Source organism: Sparus aurata, chromosome 10 (assembly GCF_900880675.1).
Source record: "Sparus aurata chromosome 10, fSpaAur1.1, whole genome shotgun sequence".
NCBI classification, from domain to species: domain Eukaryota; kingdom Metazoa; phylum Chordata; class Actinopteri; order Spariformes; family Sparidae; genus Sparus; species Sparus aurata.
This window is the reverse complement of record NC_044196.1, coordinates 25,884,605-25,906,413: the sequence shown is the minus strand read 5'-3', so window position 1 is coordinate 25,906,413 and position 21,809 is coordinate 25,884,605. Positions and strand designations below refer to the sequence as shown.

The 21,809-nt window shown below is 39.4% G+C and overlaps 1 protein-coding gene across 2 annotated transcripts; it reads right to left on the bottom strand.

Moving 5' to 3' along the window:
- Positions 1-615: 615 nt before the first annotated feature.
- Positions 616-20,502, bottom strand: LOC115589214 (equilibrative nucleoside transporter 2-like). Of its 2 annotated transcripts, XM_030429995.1 has the most exons (13): positions 20,243-20,502; positions 13,281-13,337; positions 12,636-12,717; positions 9,932-10,077; positions 9,554-9,693; positions 9,340-9,474; positions 9,016-9,113; positions 8,302-8,371; positions 7,653-7,828; positions 7,427-7,529; positions 7,211-7,296; positions 6,122-6,321; positions 616-3,712 (listed from the first exon to the last, which is right to left on the bottom strand). In XM_030429995.1, exons 2-13 carry the CDS (start codon positions 13,310-13,312, stop codon positions 3,601-3,603), a joined length of 1,380 nt encoding a protein of 459 aa, XP_030285855.1. In that variant the 5' UTR covers positions 13,313-13,337; positions 20,243-20,502; the 3' UTR covers positions 616-3,600. The 2 variants fall into 2 exon arrangements, with proteins under 2 accessions (XP_030285855.1, XP_030285856.1); XM_030429996.1 differs by lacking the exon at positions 12,636-12,717.
- Positions 20,503-21,809: the final 1,307 nt, after the last annotated feature.

Genomic DNA, 21,809 nt, shown 5'->3' with positions numbered 1-21,809 from the left:
CTGAGTCGTAGTCTGGTTTAACTCATCCAGGCTTACACGTTTGCCATCAACTTGACCTGGTTCTTGTTTTTCTTTCTATTGACAAATTTTAATGATCAATAAACCAGACATATATCAGTACTCCAAATCCACTTAAACATGAACACAGGTGCTTGCACACACACACATCCAGGAGAAGGGATTCAAATAACATAGAAGTTCATCTTGACCATGTGTGAAACAACAGGGAAAGCTTAAAGCAGTACATATCACCCATGTGATTGTTAAATACCTCTTAAACTTCATATCAAATTATTCTGACAGTTTGTGAGGCATCATGTTCAGATTAAAACACATTTTTGCTTGAATTGAGTTGTATTTATAATAGTAAATCATGATCCATTATTCAAGTATTTCAAGACAAGAAAACTGTTACTCCTTAACTGGTCAGCTAGATAAGTTAAACAGGAGCATGTTAGCCTTACCAATAAACCCATGTTGGAACAGGGCTCAGGCTTCTGTCAAATGAAGCTAAGCCAGTTGCACCCACACTATAGAGCAATGCTCTAGTGAGGTCACCCCAGTTAAGATGTTTATACAAATGACTATTTCCAGTAACCACAAACATACCGCCTGTTAGAACCATCCATTTATTAACAGTCAGATCTATAAAGATACATTATAAACAGGCTTAAGCATGAATTCCCTTTTCTGGTCCGGTAGTTCAATCATCTATCTGTCTTCCGCCTGCATTTGTTTGTATTGAGCACAAGTGTGCAGAATAAACTGGGTCACGCTAGGTATTTATACTGCAATCACATATCAGAGAAAACACAACAATATGACATGTTGGTGCTTTGATAAGGCTTCAATTCGAGATCACTCTGGTTCAGTTCTTTAAATTACCACAAGGGGGCAGACAGCAGCTAGTATTTAGTTAATCCAATAGGATGTAAACACAACAGGAATCTTTTAAACTGGGTTTCATTCTCATTAAGGCTGAATATTATTAATGTAATTAGGCTGAATTAGGCCTGTGAACTAGACATATCTCATGACTGAACATTCATCTACATTCTTTATCCAAACACTTAAAAAGTAGAGAGGAAGTAAACTGTAACAGTGAAAATCTTCTGAACCTTAGTTGGAAATACAACATAGGAGTACCGGTGTCAAATCACTGCAACCTGCAGCCGACCTCTTCATCTCCATGACTGATGCTGCATTGACATTCTGAAGGAAATATCGTCAATATTAGCTTCCAACTGAAAAAGTGTTCAGATATCAATTAGCATCAACTGATTTTGAACTTTGGGATTGGCAGCAAGTACTCATAGGTGCCCTGAGAACTACTTGCTGTGTTTGTTTAGTTTCCATTCACCCAGATATGAATGCATGTGCGCCAAAGCTGCAAACAAATCCCACTAGATGTGAAGGCAGCATAAGTCATGTATTTTAAAAAAAATAAGCCACTTTTAAAGTTTTAGTCCCACCAAATTATTATTGCTCCCACTAGCAGGACTCAGCCCTTGGTTCATTTGAAACAGCAGTTATCACAACACAAATGTTCTCCATTTACTGTACATGTACATGACAACTCATACAATAACTCATAAAAACTCTTCATTTTACAGAATCAGTAACTACAAAATAAAGTGCTAAATGTAAATTAAAGGCTTAATAAACATTTAAGCACACTAAACTAAAAACCTTTTGTTGATCATGAGATTGAAACAAAGAACTCTCCCAACAAAATGAAATCATTAGTCAATGGCACATTGGTAACAATGACTAAAATAATCCAAAAAGTATCTGAAATAGCTAGGAAGCCAATACAATATTCATTCAATACTAAACAGTAGAAGCATGTGCAGTGCCTTTGAATTTTTTTTTGTTCTTTTCAAACAGAATGACCTTACTTTCCAGATCTGATTAGATCGTTTTTTTGTTTTTTTTTAATTGCTTACAACAACAGCATTTCAACACCGTTTCATTTCGAAACAAAACCATTGCTGCCAGTTGTTCTTGGGAGAAGCTAAAGATTTGATATAAACTGAGGTCAAGCTACTTCTTGTATTGAGCCTGAACACTTGCATCATAGGGTCAGTACCAGCCTGTGTCAAGTGAAGAATGCTGTCCTACTCATAACCTGTTAGCATGGCCTCTGGCATGTTATCAACAGATATAATCAAGTCTGATCTGGTGCTGTGCCAACTCCAGTTCCTGTCATTAAGAAGAATCCTGCGACCTCAGTGTCACAGCACAAGTCTTTCAAGTTGATCCACTTTCAGCAAAGGAAGTAGAACTCTGAAGGACTTCAGTCTTTTGACTAACAGATTGCAGTAGTAACCTTGATAGCAGTAGTAGCCTAGTGCAGGTTTGTACTGGTGAAGCAAAACTAAAATAGGATACATGGTCGAATTGAGCAAAGACAGGCCCCTAACATGTTAAATGTCCCCCACCTGTCTACAAAAGAATGAAAGAGACACAGCAGCTAAATTCTATCATTATAAATGTTACATTTATAGTTAAAAACAAAAAAACAAAAAACAACTTAAATAAAGTTATAATTAAATGCTTTGGGAAACCTTTTAAAAAGTAATTGTAAAGGTTTATAAACATCAGCTGCAGCTTTATGACATCCAAATAATGTTTATAGCTGAACCACACTATTTATTAACCTTTTACAAATTAGTCATTAATCAGTTTTAACTTAACAAAAAACAATTGCTGAATAACTTTGAAAGCATTTCAATATATTATAATTAGCTATTAATTTAACATTATCAGTGGTGGTTATTACGGGTTTCTGTGTGGTCATTTTGTATCTGTTCCTCGCAGGGTCCCCCCCACCCTCACCCCTTTAACTGCTTCAGTCCTGAGCCTGTTCCCACTTGCTCCGTTCAGCCTTGCCCATGAGGCAGCTCTTCAAACTTCCATTGATTATTGACAGTACAATAATACAAGTATTTTTTTGTTTGTTCTATTTAATTAAAAAATACAAAATAACTATTTAAAGAAATAAACAACATACCTACTGTTATTGATCTAATGATAAATAGATTCACTGTAATCATTCAAACCCTCAACCCATCAAATTATTAAAAGCCAAACAAATTTCATATAAACATAGCTCAACTGTGGCAAAATAATTCTATCACACATAGGCTTACCTGAATGTTGCAAATAAAAATTAATTCTGCCTTTCTAAGGTGTCCCTTTATCTACACACAATCAGCTGAGAAGAAATGCCCAAACACTACTTACAGCAAACCTAAAGTAAACATAAATAAACCTAAAAATGAACACACAACAGTCAACATAAAAGAAACAACATAGATCAATCTTATGAGAAACCTAAAGATTCTATGTACAGACAGTCATCTTTTTCTAACAGGTAGGCAGCAGATAACATTAACAAAATCTCCCTTATTCCGACTTTCAAAAAGGGAACCTTGTCAGTCATTTGTGATACTTCATGAGCTGTGTTTTTACAGCATCGCACAGGGTCCTGGGTGGGGGGGCGGGCAACATGATAAAACATTTATCATATTCCTCCTTCCTCCAGGTATGTTTGAACATATTCTACAGTGTCTATGCAGTGCTGCACTGTATGTGTGATTAGACCAGAGCCCTGAGTGGGAAGGACAGGGCGGCTCCTATGGACAGACCAAGGGCTAAGAAGAAGGTCATCAAGGCTCCTGCAGTCTCTGCGTCCTTAGGCTCCACTAACCTGATGAGAGAGCAGGTGGGACAGAAGCTCAGCTGTGGAATGTTTGGTCAAAGATCATACTTTTGTTAAGTCCCAGCTTAACAATTATATGCAAATCACATACTTTAAATCATAATGTTCATTGCTCCAGAACGTACTAATAATCTTTAAAAAAAAAAAAAAGGTAGCCAGTAGTCACAGTTAACTTTACTGCAATACATAAATTAACTAGCTGAGATTGAGACCGATTCATCCCACTGAACATCCGGCCACCTTAGTATTTTTGTGTCTTCGAGATCAAGCCGGTTCCAGGGGATGATTTTGAACACACCCTATCAATAACACTCCAGATCCACTCCATTCCAGATTTGACTGCTGCACAGTACAGTTTTCATGAGCTATAATAATTTCAGTTTTAAGCCCTTGTGGTGTTAGTGACATAAAACTCTGTTTACTTTCTTACCGTCATGTACAGTAGTTTTTATTAGGGATGTCCCGATCCAATCTGCAGGATCAGGATAAGGGCCGATATGGGCTTTTTTCCACTGATTGGGGATCGGCAATTTTGAACATGGACCCAAGGCCGATTTTTTTTTTTACGTCAGAGCACAATTTGTGGGAGAACGCAGACGCTTGCGTAACGTTACACTGGCAAACCTGTGGACAAATGTCCGCAGAGTGGAAATAAATTAGAAAGGGAAAGCAGTCCAGTGGCGACATTTTACATCTGCCGCATGACCGTTTCGGGAGGGGGTAACAAAAGAGCTGCATTTAATATTACTCATTTGATACAACAAAATATTACAGAGAAGATCATTTAATTCATCGCTCTGGATAACCAGCTCAACTCCGTAGTAGAGGATCAAGGTTTTCTTCGTCATCTGGAGTTTTTGAATCCCTGGTATGCCCTCCCATCCCGCATTACATTTTATTGATTCCTCTTTCAAGTTACAACATGCCGCTATGCGCATTAGTTTTGTGGGTCTCATACAGCAGCACATGTAAAACAGGCATCAGAAGAGATGCTGAACACTTGTGAAATAGACAAGCAACAGGTCAATGTCATTTTACATAACAATGTAAGGAATATGTAAAAAGCAATGGATGATATGGAGGCACCAAGTGTGCGTTGTGTCTCGCACACACTTTAGCTGGCTGTACACGAGGGTCTGCTGTCAAAGCACAGCATCACAGACTCACCTGCTAGCGCAAGGAAGGTGGTAGACCAATGATGTAATAGCATATGCAGAATAAGAAAAAGCCATACGGTATATACTTTGTTAAAACAAAATAAAAAAAATCTATTAAGGAACAGCTTGGATGCAGGTAGTTTTTTACGAAATGCAGCTGTATTATCCAGGAAAATATTAGTTAGGCCAAGTATCGGATCAGGACTCAGTATCGGCATTTACTAAATATTAAAGGACTCGGAATTGGGATCGGGGTAAAAAAACCTGATCGGGACATCCCTAGTTTTTATTGTTAAGGTGGAGTCTGCCATTCCCACATTTAAATAGGAATTTAGAAATACAAATAGGATTTAAATGGCTTGTTTTCAATTGTATCTTGTAGATAACCGCCTCACTGTTTACTATTCACTCTCCTACAGCTGTATCAGAAATCAATTAAATTGCTCAGTCACTGATTATGCTAACTCAACTGCTCAACATTGCTGTTGCTTCACATTAAAAAGGCATTCAACAGACATTGAGATGTTTATTGAGATAACAGCAAGTGTTTATCAAAAAATGCATCTACACAACAAGACAACGGTCAATTTGGGATTTTTTTAAAACAGCAGATTAGTTTTAAATATGTTGGTGAGTAAAAGAACAAGAAACAACAGCCACAGTAGACTGGTAGATAGCTGTTTTGCTAATTTGAATAGTTTTTGGCTACAACATTTTTGTTGTATGAAACAGTCTGAATGTCTCAATCTTGCTGATTGTGAAAGTGCTTATTGGTCTTCATTGTTATGAATGTTGGGAGGTTCTGCTGGCCTGCTCTTATTGGTGGGTTTATCATGGGTAAAATGTATTTTATATGGTGCTGCTATGACTCATAGCCCTTCGTATGGCATCGTTAATTAGTCTCTGACCAAAATGCTAGTCTCTCTTAAAAGTCTGTAGGCTCCAGTCTCCTATGCAACCAAGTGTAGTTATATTATATTCTATCTAACTATATACATTGAAAAATGGATGATAAACAAATGGCAAAATCTGGCAGTCTTCAGAACAGCAGTCATAGGTGGTATACTGTTAAAATCAACTGCAACCAAAAGATTTACACATCACAATAAAAAAAAATCATGGAACTGTCTTAAACAGTTTTGAAGGCTTTTAAGTCCTGTAGTCTTGTGTAATTATAGAGGAGTTACTGACACAGGTTATTATGTCACTTCTATTCGCTGATTAACTTGTTTGTACTCACTGTGGTGCGTAGGACATGGAAAGGCAGACAAAATAGCCACTGGACAGAGAGAAGAGAGCCATGATGGCAGTGAAAGCAGCATCATGGGAGAAATAAACGGGAAGGTAGTTGCGGCTCTGGACATTACAGAACATCAGCAGAGGGATGAACACCACCCTGGAGACAACTAGCACAGGGAACAGTCGAGACTCTTTACGAGGCTGCAGAGGAGACAGGAAAGACACAAAGAGGAAATGAAGGTCATGACAAAAAAATAAGTTTCATTATTTAGAAAAGGTTACAGCAAGTGGATATGTAAAAATGGACTTCCTTTAATAATTAGGATTTCTTTAGGATAACACAAGTACACCACTCACGAAAATATATAACAACGGTTGTTTTTAGATATTTTCAAGCAGAGTTGTTACATATCATATCATCACTGCTGTAATGGAAAGTAATGAGCTTCAATATTATCAGGAAAACAAAGCAGAATAAAAAAAATATTTATGCTACAATTATTGTAATATTTCAGGCTTCTTTCCGTTTCTTATTTTTCTTGTAAATTACCTACATATTAAACAAGAACAAATTTCACTCTCTCAACTAGTACAATACAAAAAAGTGTCAGAAGTAGAAGCGTAGATATGCTACTGGCTAGATCATGTAAATTTCCCTTATTTATATATCAAAATTACATTTTAATATAAACCAAAACTAGATTTCATGTAAAAAAAAAAAAACAACAACTAATTTAGTCACTGAATTTAAGAAAAAAATTGTATGAAGTAAATACAGACTTTTACATCAGAAAGTGATAAACACCAAATTAAAAATGCATGAATGCAGGATTTAACCAGTAACTGCTGGGTCCATGTACAGAATTAATGCTGTATGTGGTTATAGGCTTTCCAGCAGTAAATTCAACAAAAACTAAATCAAATAATTGCTGTAGTAAGTATTAAGGTCTGGACAGAGACCATAATATTGTACATTGACCAAGTTATGATAAATATCTGTAATGAAATCAACAAATCATCCAGTGGTAGCAAAGTGAATGGAGGAGAAACATTGCTATCATATGTAGACATGATGCGACCAGACACTCACCCAGCGTATCAAGGTGGTGATGGTCCGTCCGAGCCAATCGTTGATGTTGAAAGTCAAGAAGCAGCACACTGAGATAAAGAAACGCTCTGAGGAGAACATACAAGGGCATTGAGAGTTTACACAACAGAAGTAATGTCTGTGTATGTGTGTATAGTCTGTTATGTGTTAAATGCAGCAGAGATCTATTTTGATCATTGAAGGGAGGGAAGGTATTACCCCATTTTTGAGAGAATATTGTTCTGACATCTGCAGTGACAGCTGGGAAGACGGACAGAGTGACTGTGAACACGAACGTCACGCAGAATGCCATCACCCAGATCTGTAAAAATGAAAAAGTTATGGTTTTTTTGGAAAACACGCAAAACATAATATAGAACACTTTTTTCTTGTGTGAAAGGGAATTATTTAAGTAACTTAGTAGTTTGAGATTGAAGCATCAAACCTTTTTGAAGACCTCTACGACCGAGGCCTTGGCTTGTCCACTCTCGTCCTGCTTCAGTGACAGGAAGGCGCGCTTGGTCCCGTCTGCACTGGCCTCCACCTCGTTCTCAGCTGGACTGCCACCAGCTGAGCCGTTAACATGGCCATTCACCTTGCCGTTCTCCACTGTGCTGCTCTCTGCAATTACAAGTATACAAAATACTTCACATAACAACTTTTTCAATATAAACATTTTTTACTGTTCATCAAGTGTTTGAAGGAAATATTTCAAATATGACCTCTGGTTTAGTAAATGACGTAAACCAATTCATCTCTTTGGGCCTTTTAAGATTCATAGACAACACCATGAGAATTGGAGTCCTGTGTCTAACAAGCTCCGTCTTTGTCTGGGCACTGCCAGCACTCTAATTGGATAAATACAGGGTCAACTTGCTTAACAAGATAATGTTCCACTGAATAGATCTGATTCAACCAGATGGAAAAGGACAGAATTGTGTACTTGTTGGAAAAGAAAACAGATGTTCTCTCTGTCAGATAAATGTTAGATCATTTAAATTCTACTAATGTTAAAGAGACTGAACTTTAAGATTAGAACACACGCTGTGAAACAAAACAGTATGAAGATGAATTTGGTGAAGCCAAAATCCCACCTTTCAGCAGCTCATCTGTAGTGCCTGCTTCATACTTGTTGCTTTTGTTCAGATGATACTGGGCAAACTCCTGCAAGGAAATACCAGACAAAATAATCAGGCCTTACAGCTAAAATGCAGCAAATAAATAAATATAAACATGAATTGTACGGTTTTCCTTTGTATACACATTTAGATAAAGATCGAGTTTAGTGTGACTCCAAAGAAACAGGGTCAACATTTTTCTTTACTAAGCGTCAGGTTACACAAAGATTTGTTGATAGAAATCTTTGGCAAACGTTAATAACATTTGATCGCCTGGTTGCACATGTTGCCCAATCCACAGTCGCACAAGGCCATTTTGCCCGACAGGCTTTTCCATGGTATTTTAAAAAGGTCCCGCCTGTACAGACAATTCTCAGTGTGATCAGGGCCTAACTCAGACAAAAGTTAACATGTACTTCTAATTCAGGTCAGTTCTCTGCTTGCTTACAGTCGGATGAAGCAGTTTTTATACCCGTTTCACATTTGAGGATTAAATTACATTTTTTTTTTGTAACTGCTTGTTTACAATTTTTTCTCGTATCAAGAGACCCACTTCATATTGCAAAGTATTTACTGATTCAAATATTTCAATTCTCTTTAAATTAACTGTCAATTAACGGTGTGTGATCAGAAACAGTAGCATCCGTGTGACTCTAGTTTGGGTGAGAGAGAGACGATGAGCTGACTGACCAGACGGGAGAGCAGCAGGTAGCTGAAGAGTGTAAGCAGCGTCCCAACACATGGTGTGATGAAGTATCCCAATGCTGCTGATTCAGAGTCTGCATCACCTGAGTGAAAAACACACAAGTTAGCTGAACAGTAATTCATGGATTGAGACATACAAGATAAATAAAAAGCCTGACACAAGCCATGTGTTCGAAATGGAAATGTGTTGTGTGGTGGGTGGCATCATGCTGATTTGAATAGCTCAACATCCATTTTGAATGTTCTCTGTTACTAGGCAACTGGGAATTAGGCACCCAGTTGTGTTTTGTGTGTATGTGGGTGGCTTACTGCCTATGGCTATGAGCATGGCGATGGCAGCGAAGGTCCCAGCGAGGCCCTGGCCACTCATGAAGACAGCACTGTATTTCTGGGGCAGGAGACCCACCAGGCCAAACAGGCTGCCCTGCAGCACAGCTCCGAATGCTGAGGAGGAAGCATCATTTAATTTGATACCGTTTACTGCTCTTTACTCGTACACACATGCGCAGCCTGATTGACTTACAGTTGATGAACCAGATTGTAGCCATTGTGACAGAGAAGAAGCGGTCTTCCCCCATAGGCACTTTGACAAGCACTGCTGTGAGGATGAAGAGCAGCAGAATAAAAACCAGGCTACCTGCAATGCGGATTGCCTCAGATATCCTGGGGGAAGAAATACAAACATCATTTAACCAGGATAAGGCTCAACATCAAGCTGGATAATCTACATGGTCAGACATACGGTAAATGCCCAACAATAATTACATTCACTACTTTTACTGAACAAACTTTATGGGAAAAATGACATCCTTCTGTGTAAGAAGAAACAAATAAGGCTCAATTACAGCTTTGAATAGACTTTTAATGCAATCTGAATAAACCAAACTGAACTGTTACTGACCTTTGGTAGAGAATGGAGTTGAGCAGGGTGAACAGCAGCAGGGGCAGCTGGGATAGCAGGGTCATCCAATTGTTGAAGTAGTATTCCTTGCGGACCACCACTGTACCGTTGCTCCATTCTGTTGTGTTTAGGCGACCTTGGAAATACTGCAAAGACAGAGGATAACAAGACAGATGTTGGATTATCACTGCCAAATGATCATTCCATCACGCACGCATGCACGCATATACGCATATAAACAGTCTATAATAACCACTTCCCCAACTGAACTGACCAGTATCCAAAATCTCTTCATATTGACATTCACTCATTCGTAGTGACCTTTAAATAACTTTCAGAATCCACAATAAAGTAGAGGAGTAGGTCAATTCTCACCCCTTTTAAAGCTGCACTTCCCATTTTTTATGAGATAATATGAAAGATGTCACGCATAGTGAAAAAAAACAACAACAAAAAAAATACTCTGGTTCTCCTCAGCTCAACAACTAGTTTTAGTGCTTTCCAGTTCAATGTTTTGGTTTTTAAGGCCAAAACAGCTTTAAATTGTTTTGGTTCATAAACATTGTGCTCAACAACCGTGTTTCAAGACTGAATTAATCGTCAAATTATTTGTTAATCGATCTGTTTGATTCATTTGGCAGACGTTTTAAGATGGAAAGTTCTGTTAAACCCCCTGTACGCTACAGTATCTGCCCAGCACCACACAGCAGAAAGTTAGTAACTTGCAAGTGAGGTATTTAGCAGTGATGGAGTCAGAGATTTCCCTCAATTGTTGGTAGAAACCCAGCCAGAGCTAAAAGAGTGTGGATATTGGACTTGCAATCACCAGGAAGCAAGAAACATGACTCCAAATGAATGCCATTGATGCTCCTGATATGTAGAAAACTGCAACTAACTTATATTTTTTTATTATGTGGATTATTTTCTCAATTAAGTGATTAGTTGTTGTTTGGTCTATGAAATGTCTGTGAATGTTGAAAAATGTTGATTGGTGTTTCTCAAAGCCCGAGATGATGTCCTTAAATGTTTTGTCCACAACTGAAACATATTCAGTTTACTGTCATAGATAAGGAGAGAAGCCAGAAAATATTCACAATTAACAAGGTGGTATCAGCGATTTTTGACTCTTTTTCTTTCAAAAATGAATTAAACAAATTATCAATCGATTATCAAATAATTTCACGATTAATTCAGTAGTTACCACGTAATCAAGTAATCGTTGCAGCTCTAACATGCCATTTGGTACCACCATAACAACTGTATGAGCAATACATTTTGGGTTAACAGCTTGTTCCACTGGCACCAGGAAGCTAAAAACAAACAAGAAATAACTGCATCTTGAAAAAAACTACTTAAAGATAATCCTCTGATTGCATATTAGATTATCATTGTAGCATGTATATGGATACAAGATTAAACAGTAAAAAAAATAATACAGACCTTTTGTAAATAAAGGAAATAATGGCAGACGATGAGCTACTGTAGTGAGTAGGTGCACTGAAGATCAAATTGGTAAAGGGCAATAATAATTTTACGACTTGTGCCCCATCAACAGCCAGGAAATAACATACAATGGCACACAGCAGTAGCCTTTAAAGTGAAACTCTCGCCAAAATGCAACCTAGGCTTTTTTTGTGAATGTACCCGAGTCAAACCTTCACGTAAAAGCATAATTATGATGAAAGAGCCACTTTTAAGATTTACCGTATTGACGTTTTCGGGTCAAAATCATTTTCAATGGCATGCTGCATTTTTGTGATGGCATCAAAATCTCTATTTTTAAAACACTAAGAGGGCTCGACATACAACACGAAACTTTGCTCGTAGTGTCACCAAGGTCTCTACACATGAACATGAGCTTTAAGAACATTGTTTGTGTACACAGAGTTTACTAAAAAGAACGTTTTTGAACATAAAAAGCCTAGGTAGGCATTTTGGCGAGAGTTTCGCTTTAATTAACATTAAGCTACATTTTCATAATATCCAACTGATTAGAAATCTGAGGTGCAGGTGAGTTTGGGAAGATGACATATCACAATGCTTTAACACTGCTCTCATTTGATTTGTTGCTTGAGACTGGTTTATGAGGCTGCTGGACACACTGTCACAGCTTCATCCTTTTTCAATAAGAAGCTGAAAATAGCTCTGACTGAGGTGGCAATGCTTTCAGCTGGAATCAAATAATTGCTCATGAGGCATCAGAGATGCAGGTAACATGTATGTGAAAAGAAGCTTCATCCAGACACGTGAACATGTGGGTACACGTGCGATAATTCACATGGTTAAGTCATATGATAAACTGTGTGGTGGACTATGGGGTTATGACATTTTAACACCCTTCACCCAGAGTGCATAACACATCAACAAATCACTTAAACCACTTGCTACAAAATACCAATTTGACTAATCCAATCCATCATGTAGATTAAAGACTATAGTTTTTCAAGATATTTTTTATATTACATAAACAGCACATTTACCATAAAAACACTGTCAGCACGTGATTCTTTAAGATGTTTAATGAACCACTGGACGGACAACTTCCTTGATGTCACTTTGAAAAAAGGCTTTTATGCAGATCTGACTGGGAAAATTATGATATACTACAATCTTAATGACTGAGTCTACTGGTTTTAATGAGACAAAGAAAAAAATGTTTCAGCCTGACTGTCTTTGAGGGATTAAGTAATTGCCATGTTTTTACCAATGAGGCAGTCATGAAGAAATTCCATGGTAGCAGCGTTCCCAGGCCCAGAATGAAGAAAATTATCCCCACTAAGCAGCCCCTGTGGATGGGAAAATAAAGGCATTATTTGACTAATGTCTTCCAGTAAACAACAACATGCTGCCTACCCAAAACTGAATGAATCCCTAAGATTTTTACGTCATCAAAACCCGTATTTGTGTCATTTATGGCCTGCATGTCTTCAGCCAAGGTAATTTAATGCATCTGCATTCTATGATTACCTCTCTGTACTTTAGTTTTAATTGATAGTGGATAGTAGATTGTTATTAAAAATGAAAAGCAGTTGCTCCTGTTTGTTGTTGTATTAAACTGCACTTGTCGATAAACACCAGTAACCACAGGTCAAATCAAACAGGAGTGAACACTAAGGATTACTTCAAGAAATGAGTACCAAGGGAATTGGAAATTTTTTCTTTTAGATTTTGAATTCTGTAAAAATGCATTTACAATGAATTCAAGAAAATGAAAAGCTTTACATCATTACATTGTTGCCCAACGACAACAAAAGAACCCCACAGAAACTCATAGTAACAAATCTATGAGGAAGTGTGGTCGAGAGTAAACAATGGGAAGTGAGAGTTTCTTGTTCTGATTTGAACTCACCGGTCCTGATGAGCGTCTCTTCGTCCCTTCATCCTGATGTAGGAAGCTCTGGTGAAACTGCGGGGACAGCAGGAAAGAATAAATGTCAGCCACATCTCCTAGGATTACAGAGCAAATGGTGTGTTTTTCATACACTCGCCTGCCAAGCTCTCACTACTTGGAGAAGGAATAATCCATTTACATTCTAGCAAGGGGCTGTGAGAAGCTTGCAAGAGGCTGTCCGAAAGTGTCCCCAAAGGAATCCTTCAGGACAGACTAGGTTTGATATATGTGTGGAACTCATGGTATGGATAAATAGGTCTTTAATCCTCGACTTCTGGTACATTACAGAAATGTTCAGGTATTGGATTTAAAGCTTATCTCAAACTTCTTAATCTCACTTTATAAATGCGAGGACTGGGAGACAGAATATTATACTATATCTATATCTACAGCCCTGGTTGTATTACAGTGATTTTCTGAACTTAGAGTTCTACTTTTTCTGATACTTCTCTTACCCACCTAGTAATTATATCCACAATATCTATAGATATAGATATCTATAGATATAGATATAAATATAGATGGGTAAGAGAACCACCTAGTAATTATATCCACAATATCTATAGATATTGTGGATATAATTACTAGGTGGGTAAGAGAAGTATCAGAAAAAGTAGAACTCTAAGTTCAGAAAATCACTGTAATACAACCAGGGCTGTAAACTAACTTTTTGGCTCACCTGCCAAGGGGACCGGTAGATGAAAGAATCTACCGGCCAAGTAAATTTTTTACCGGCCAAATAATAAATTGCCTCTTTTTGTTGCATATACATCTGTTTCAGTACTTTTCATGGAGATAACAGTATTATGTAGCAATACATGCTTAGAAAAGAGGCCAAAGCATTATTTAGAAATACATTTTAATATTATTAATTAAATTTCATAACATTGCTTTTCTTTTGCGTGTGTCCGGCAGACGGAGCAAAACATGACACCCGTCGAGTCATCGTACTGAAGCCATTCCCTGTCAGTCTTCCACTTCTCACTTAACCAAATTGCTGCGCTCGAATCACAAGCCCTTTTTAGATAGAAAAGGCGGCACATTTGCTTCAAGGTAAGAGCAGCAATTTGCCGGCCAATCTTTCTAAAACGGAGGTGTAATATTCCTCCTTTTCCAAAAGCCGCCTCTGAGGTAGGCGTAAACATGTGACGTGACGTGAAGCTCGACGTTGGGCTGTGAACAGTGACAACGAATTTGTCTTCAAAATAAGAGCTTTACATTGCACCCTATCGGAGTTTAGAACTGGGTTCTTAGCGGGGGGCTTTTAATTTGAAAGTAGCGACCGTTCCTACTAGCTTGCGCTACAACAACTAGCTAACACAACCAAACAGCTACAGAGACCGAGGAGACGCTAGCATCTCCTGGATCTCAGCGGCTGTCCAGTTGCTCATCTTAATGTCCGCGGATGAAGTGATGGACTGGTTTTAAAACTCCTCGGTTGTGGGTCGCACAACATTGCAGGTCATTGACACCTCCGCCCATCTCACCCACGGCCGGCACTTTTCCGGAAATAAGTGTACCCTCCGAGGCGGAAAATCAGTGGACCAAAACAGACCCCCAATTTGCCGGCCTCTGTCTAAAACCGCTGACCGAGCTGCCAAAAGGACGGGCAGATTGGCGGCTTGGTGCTCTGTCTAAAAATGGCTACAGTCACTGCGCCAAACATTTAAAGAGCGGTGACGCTCACGCTACGTTGCTTCTGAGGGGAACTATTTTCTACAGCGGTGACGTCGGGGGAGCTACTTCAGTGCTACACACAACAAATCACCGGTTAAGCACCAACGTTTGCTACCGTCATAATTTATCACTTTACAGCTACTACAATGTTTTGTTGTATCATGCATAATTTATTGCAAGAGCATGACCATCGGGACAAACATTTACCCGCCCCGTGGCATGTATCCCTCCAAAATTAAGTCGCCAGGGGAATATTTTAGTCGCATTTGGCGAGTGGCGACCGCTAGTTTACAGCCCTGAATACAGCTTTTTAAGATATAGTATATAGTATAGTATATATATAGTTTCATTTCACACTATCTGCTATTGATCCATTGCCCAGCCCTAATCAGAATAAACTAAAATCTCGAACAGCTTGCAGTTTGATGGAAATAAGCCACTGGAAATAACTGGAGCTCATGCGTCCAAGCAAATGACCCAACAAAGTGCAGCTTCAGCGATTTTCCATTGATGTTTTACCACTGGAACCAGACCCTGAGGCTGGGAACGAATTCTGTCCTATTTTAACTTGTTCATTAGTCAAGAATCTGAGTCCACTCCCTGTGTAGATTTTAACACTACACTACATTGTTGGGTAAGAAAACCAAACCCGGATACTCACTAACAGGAATGCAAACGTACTGACCCACTCACTGTTGGAGTCATTTCCTCTTATTCACAGCATTGACACAGGCAGTACATAACATAGCTCTGCTTGTTTCAACTTGTTGGGAGGATCAGGGTAGACGCATAATAGAGACTCTCACTAGTTCCAAAAATACAGCTATTAAAATACTTCACAAATCTTACATAAATTCAAATAAATGAAAAAATGACTATGTGTGTGTGTTTTGCAGCTGTGGAGGAGGATGTGGCCTCTGACCAAGTCTTTTTTTCCACTGACTCCAAAATTTCTTGCACTAAGGTTTGTGGTTGCCGTTTTGTCCACTTCCTTATACTTGCCAATCAACAGCACCTTTTTCCTACAAACAAAAGCAGGTGTAACACCAACACAAAGACAGCTGTGTCATTCTCACAGGGCGCAAATAAAGCACGTACTGTAAAGCACACAATCCAGTTGGGTAAACAGCCTTAACACAAAACAAAATGTCCAACACTTCTAATGGATCACAGGGTTTGTACACAATGGTACCGCCTACGATAAGTAAGTTAATATTAAAGTTTGTTTTGTCCCTGGTAAGATGGATGGTTGCACAGACTCTGTATACCAGTGAGACACGGCATCTTTGATTGGCCACAGTTTTCAAAGCCTGCCGCCCTGTAATTCAGCTTGGAGATGTGGACATACAGGTCATTAAAACTGAGCTTGTGTTTTATTTCTGCAAACATATTAGGAAAGACAATCAAAGATCGAATGGGGGTGGATAAGGCTCTAATGCTCACATACAGTTACAGTGCTTGGCGAAAATTCATTTAGAACTGACTGCCTGCTGCTTCAAAACTCTCCTATTAAAGCTTTGTTCCTCTGATTAAAATGAGAGGAAAACAGCATGAGTTAAACCAAGAGAATTCATATCACACCATACACTTTGTACAGACAGTGATGTGAAAGCAGCAGATCTTTAAGAAGCTGGAACCAGCCAATTGTGATCACCCACCTCTACTTCTAAGAAAAAGAACTCAGTCAAACATCTTGCAGGGGTTTGGTTTTTGTATGTTCTCAACAAAGCCACACTGAAGTCGACACATCAACCACTCCCCCAGGGTTGTCTAAGGTCAGACAAAACAAAGTCACAGAATTTCTCGTGTGTCAACAGGAATGTCAGCTGGTGTAATCTCGCTGAGAGCCTGATTAAAGCTACTTAAACAATGAGACGTCCACAATTTTTTCTTCAGAAGTGTCTGCTGCTTTTCTTTGTCATTTATGATCATAAATCCAGAGTTGATGGGGAATACTACTGCATATAATCTGAAAAAGTTATATGAAGCCTTGCATGGAGGGGGGCTTTAACATTCTGGTTATTTTCTCTATCTTCTTTATTGCTTACGTCTTCCCACCCCGTTTCAGCAACAAAATGTACAGAGCAGACAGGATAAGTAGCCACAGTATACTGCCACAGTTCCATGTGAAAGACACTTCCTATGTAATTGAGACAAACTTGCAAAACGTGAAACATTTTTATGTTCTGAATGAACACATGTGCCTTCATTGGCAAACCATTACACACATTCAGATGTCTGATCCACTTAAAATCCAACAACTCTATAGAGACATTTGCACAAAGAAACTTTACCGTGGGGAAAAGTTTAAATGATGGTTTACGGAGGCTTGAAAATGAGTATAGTGGCGCTGAGCTAGCAGTATAGCAGCGCAGCGCCGTTGTTCCACCGTCTGGGGAGAACCCTGGTATGATTATGATTCCATCAAAAAGCAATAAAAAATGTATATGCATCTTACCTGGACAGCGGACAGGGAAAAGAACGGAATTGAGCATTTCTAACCGCACACGTTAATCGTCGCGCCGGGACTTCCCCGACCCTGAAGCTGATGGAGGAGAGTTGAAATCTGTTTTTGGCTTCACAATAGAAATCCAGCTAAGCTAGCAGAGGTTAGATGCCCTGGACTATGTGCTGAGACCCTATTTGTACTGTTGCTGAAGTTTGGTGCTATTGTTAGCATTATTTGTGGTTTTTTTGGTGGCCGTTTATAATTGGATCCATTTACTGTAGTGTATTGTTGACGTGCAGTCGTTTCTGAGGATGCTAAAGCTACGCGAGCTAGCGCTCTGCAAACTTTATCTTTCGAGGGGGGGTCCTACTCGGTGACATGGTGTGTTAGAACATGGATTCAACTTACACCGGAATATCCCTTTAAGTTCAATCTTGCTCAATCCACTCACAGCAATTAAGCAAAACACTATACACAACTACAGAAATCCCTATGTCTAGGCTGGGACCTTCTACTGATGGTCCAAAATTGTACCCTCTATATTAAAATGCCTGCCCTCAATGCGCCAGAAATACACATTCGACCAACCATGTCACCGCACAGAAGCCTGCACCTACTCCTGGACGACGGGGTTAGGCTTTTGAAAGCGCGGGTTGTAAACATCAACAGCAACCACCTTGATGAGCTATAATGCGTGCTAGCCTCTTGTGCATGAGTAGATGTAATGTTTCCTTCCTATATCATCCCACAGAAGGAAACATGACATTGAGTTTCCATGAAGTCTGGAAAGAGACATTGCTGTCGGGTACCGTATTTTCCAGACTATAAGTTGCACTTTTTTTCATAATTTGGCTGGTCCTGCGACTAAAAGTCAAGTGCGACTTATATATCAAAATATATATAAGGAGTAAACATTACCGTCTACAGCCGCGAGAGGGCGCTCTAGGCTTCCTCAGGAGTTGGCGGAGTTGTTCAGAATTCAATAGATTCAGTGATGTGGAATGAGATCGACAGCTTGGTGAACTTGCTTACCGGTAATAACTTGCTTGTTTGACTCGCTGGCTTGTTAATTCAGCCTATTCAGCCTCCCAGGTATAATAATAATAATAATAATAATAATAATACTACATTTAATTTATATAGCGCCTTTCAGGGTACCCAAGGACACTTAACAAAGTGGAACAAACAAAACAAAGAATAAATGAAGCGCCTGCCAGTTCCAGCAATGGAGCCTGGGGTGAAGTGACAGCAGAGGTCCAGGAGCTCCTGTGCTGAACACCTGAAGACCCTACCAGTAACGGCGGAGCAGCGACCATCCAACATCACCGCAAGGTGGGGGAGACCACAGCGGAGAGGAGAGCGACAAAGGAGCCCGATGGTGAATAACCTGAGGTTGTGGTGGAGGGAGGACCAACGGAGCAACGATGGACAGCCAACAGAGTATTGACTACGTCAGTTTGATAGTTAGCGTTGCTAGGCTAACAGCTGATTGGCGGGGCTAACAGCTGTTATGTAAATATACCTATTAAGCCTGTTGTTCTGTGTGCTATTGTGTAGTTGAATAGCTTGCCTTTCCAGATTAAATGTCTGTTCTTGGTCTTCAGTTTTGTGAAATACATTTCTAAATAAATGCTACTTATAGTCAGGTGCAACTATATGTTTTGACGCATTTTTTGACTGATGCAACTTATAGCTTTGAGCACCACAAGTTGAATGCCATCTGGGTCCATTATACTGAGGAAAAGACAGACATCTCCACAGCCGATATCGCCTAACCTCGGTAACTTGCACAAAAACAATCTAGATGAATAAATGGCACCACATGTAAAATGGCCAAATGTGTATTTTTGATTTGGGCGTCAACTGCTCCTTTAAAACCTCTGGACTTCAGTTTGCTAAGTAGGTGTTGGTTTGATTGTTATGTGCTGCTTTTGTTCCTGGTAACAGCAGTTGCTCACATTACCCATTACGCTTTAAAAAGGCGTCAGACAAACCCAGGCAGGCTTCTGTTTCACTACTGAGTGATAGCAGATTATTGGTCCTTACCATGATCTAGTCTGAGTCACAGCGTCCATGTGTTCACCAGGTGGCAGAGGCAATGTAACCATCAACATCAGGATAAAAGAAAATGTATGTAGAATAAATCTCAACCAGATTATTAAAATTAAAAAAATTAAGTGCTTGAGGTTTATCAATACACCTGCAATGTAGTGCAAGTGTATTGTTGTTGTGTTAGTTATCTATCTCACTCAATACTATACTACACTGTAACTAGGAACTTTATGAGGACAACACTGTGGTTCAACATCATGGCAAAATGTGAATGGGGGAATCACATTCAAATAAGAAACCCTGTAAAATAACTTAGTGTCTTTATAAAACCAATGGACGACACAACATAGATAAAACGGACACAGATAACGATCATGTTGCACCTGCTCCTTTCTGTAAATAAGCAAAAGCACCGAAGACAAACAAACGGTATTAAATGGAAAAAGTAGTCTAATGTCACATTCATTCCAGTCCTGTCATTTTATAATAACAATGTTAACAATATGTGAGTTCAGACTCCGTGTGCCATCCACATTTTAGGTGCACTTTAGGAAGAGGAAACCAGAACCTTGTCTTTTCATCATCAGGTCAAGCCTGGAGTTAACGCCACTTCTTGTCTAAACAAAAGTAAATATATAAAAATACGTCGAAAATAACCTTTGAACAAAAAACAGTGTTGCTAAAACCAAGTATAGCCCCCTGTTATCATAACGTTAGGTTAGTGCTAGCTAACGTGACTCACCTTGGAATAAAATGTTGGTCTTTGTCACTGTATTTTCATAGTGTCCCCGCCGTATATTCAAGCACTTGTTATGTCCAAACGGTCCAAAAAAGGATTAAATGCGAGACTAATTAACAGCTATGTATATTCGTCTTCCACACACGTGGCGGGAATGTAAATGGCTACGGTATAAAGCAGCTCGGTGAGCAATTTCTACGTAGCATCCATCGTCACAGCTGCAAAGCTACAACAGCTTACATGTGAGTACTTCCGGTGTCACATTTTGCCCCCCCCCGCCAGTCAGTTAGCAGGCGTTTGACAGCAGGCAGGATGTCCCGTCCCCCCCAATCCGCATTCGCCCACAGTTACGTAATAAGTCCTGTCAGGTGTTAATGTGATATACAACGCAACTTTTCGTTTTATGGTTAATTATGTTATTTAGGGACACTGGAACTTTCTGTTGTCTGCCAGATACCTGATGGAAAAAACTTCCATGTGATAGTTTGTGCAGGTGGTTTCAACTGTAAGTAACTTAATGTGACTTCATTTAGTAAATACAATGGTTAATCAGTTGGATATCCAACCATGAGCTTACATTTGCTCCAGTATTCAGGTTATGATCACGTTTTTTTTGGAGTATCCTGGTTATGTTTTCCACTTCTGTGTCACATCCTGGTTTAAGAAAACCTGGATATGGCTTTATCATGTGCCCCTCAGTCTGATTTCTGAGCATATGGAACAGAGAGGTTGAGATGGTGAGAGATGAAGACAAATCTGGAGGCAAAGGATCAGAAACCGTGATAGACCTACTGTTATTATCATGTAAAGGGATATGATTAACCACGATTTTCATGTTCCATGTAAACGGCAATTCCCAGATATTGTTTAGATATAGTAAAAAGCAGGGATATCCATTTATATTGTGTTTTAGCGTTGCATATTCCAAAGCAAATTGACCAAACCTGTTCATTAATCATTAAAAGTGGAGCCTTCAGGGCCATTGGAATTCTGGGGCCATCAGGGCAGTTGCCTAAAAGTCACAGGGACAGGTGAATAGGGCCATCACTTCAATTGACATTCACATTTCAAACAAGTGCTTATTATAAGAAAAACAAAAAGTTCTTGAACTAGTAGTACAAGATGTTGCTTCTTGCAGTGGTACTTCTAGTAACAAAGCAAGGGCACCTCCGAGAAAGTGTGTATCTCTTGTATTTCCTCTGACTGGTTAACCCCAATACCAACTCTCAAGCATCTACCGATCTTGAAAGTTTACCACCCCTATAATCAGGCCTGGATCAAGAGGGCAGGGGCCACTGGGCACAAATTCTTGGATGGCCCCCCGAATACAAACGTGAACACACACCAGTGTTTCCCCTATATGCATTCTGTGGCCACACAACCAAACAGCTACAGAGACCGAGGAGACCCTAGCATCTCCTGGATCTCAGCGGCTGCTCAGTTGCTCATCTTAATGTCCGCGGATGAAGTGATGGACTGACTGCTGTGATCAGCTGTTTCTTGGTTTTAAAACTCCCCGGCTGTAGGTCGCACAACAGTGCAGCTCAACGACACCTCCGCCCATCTTACG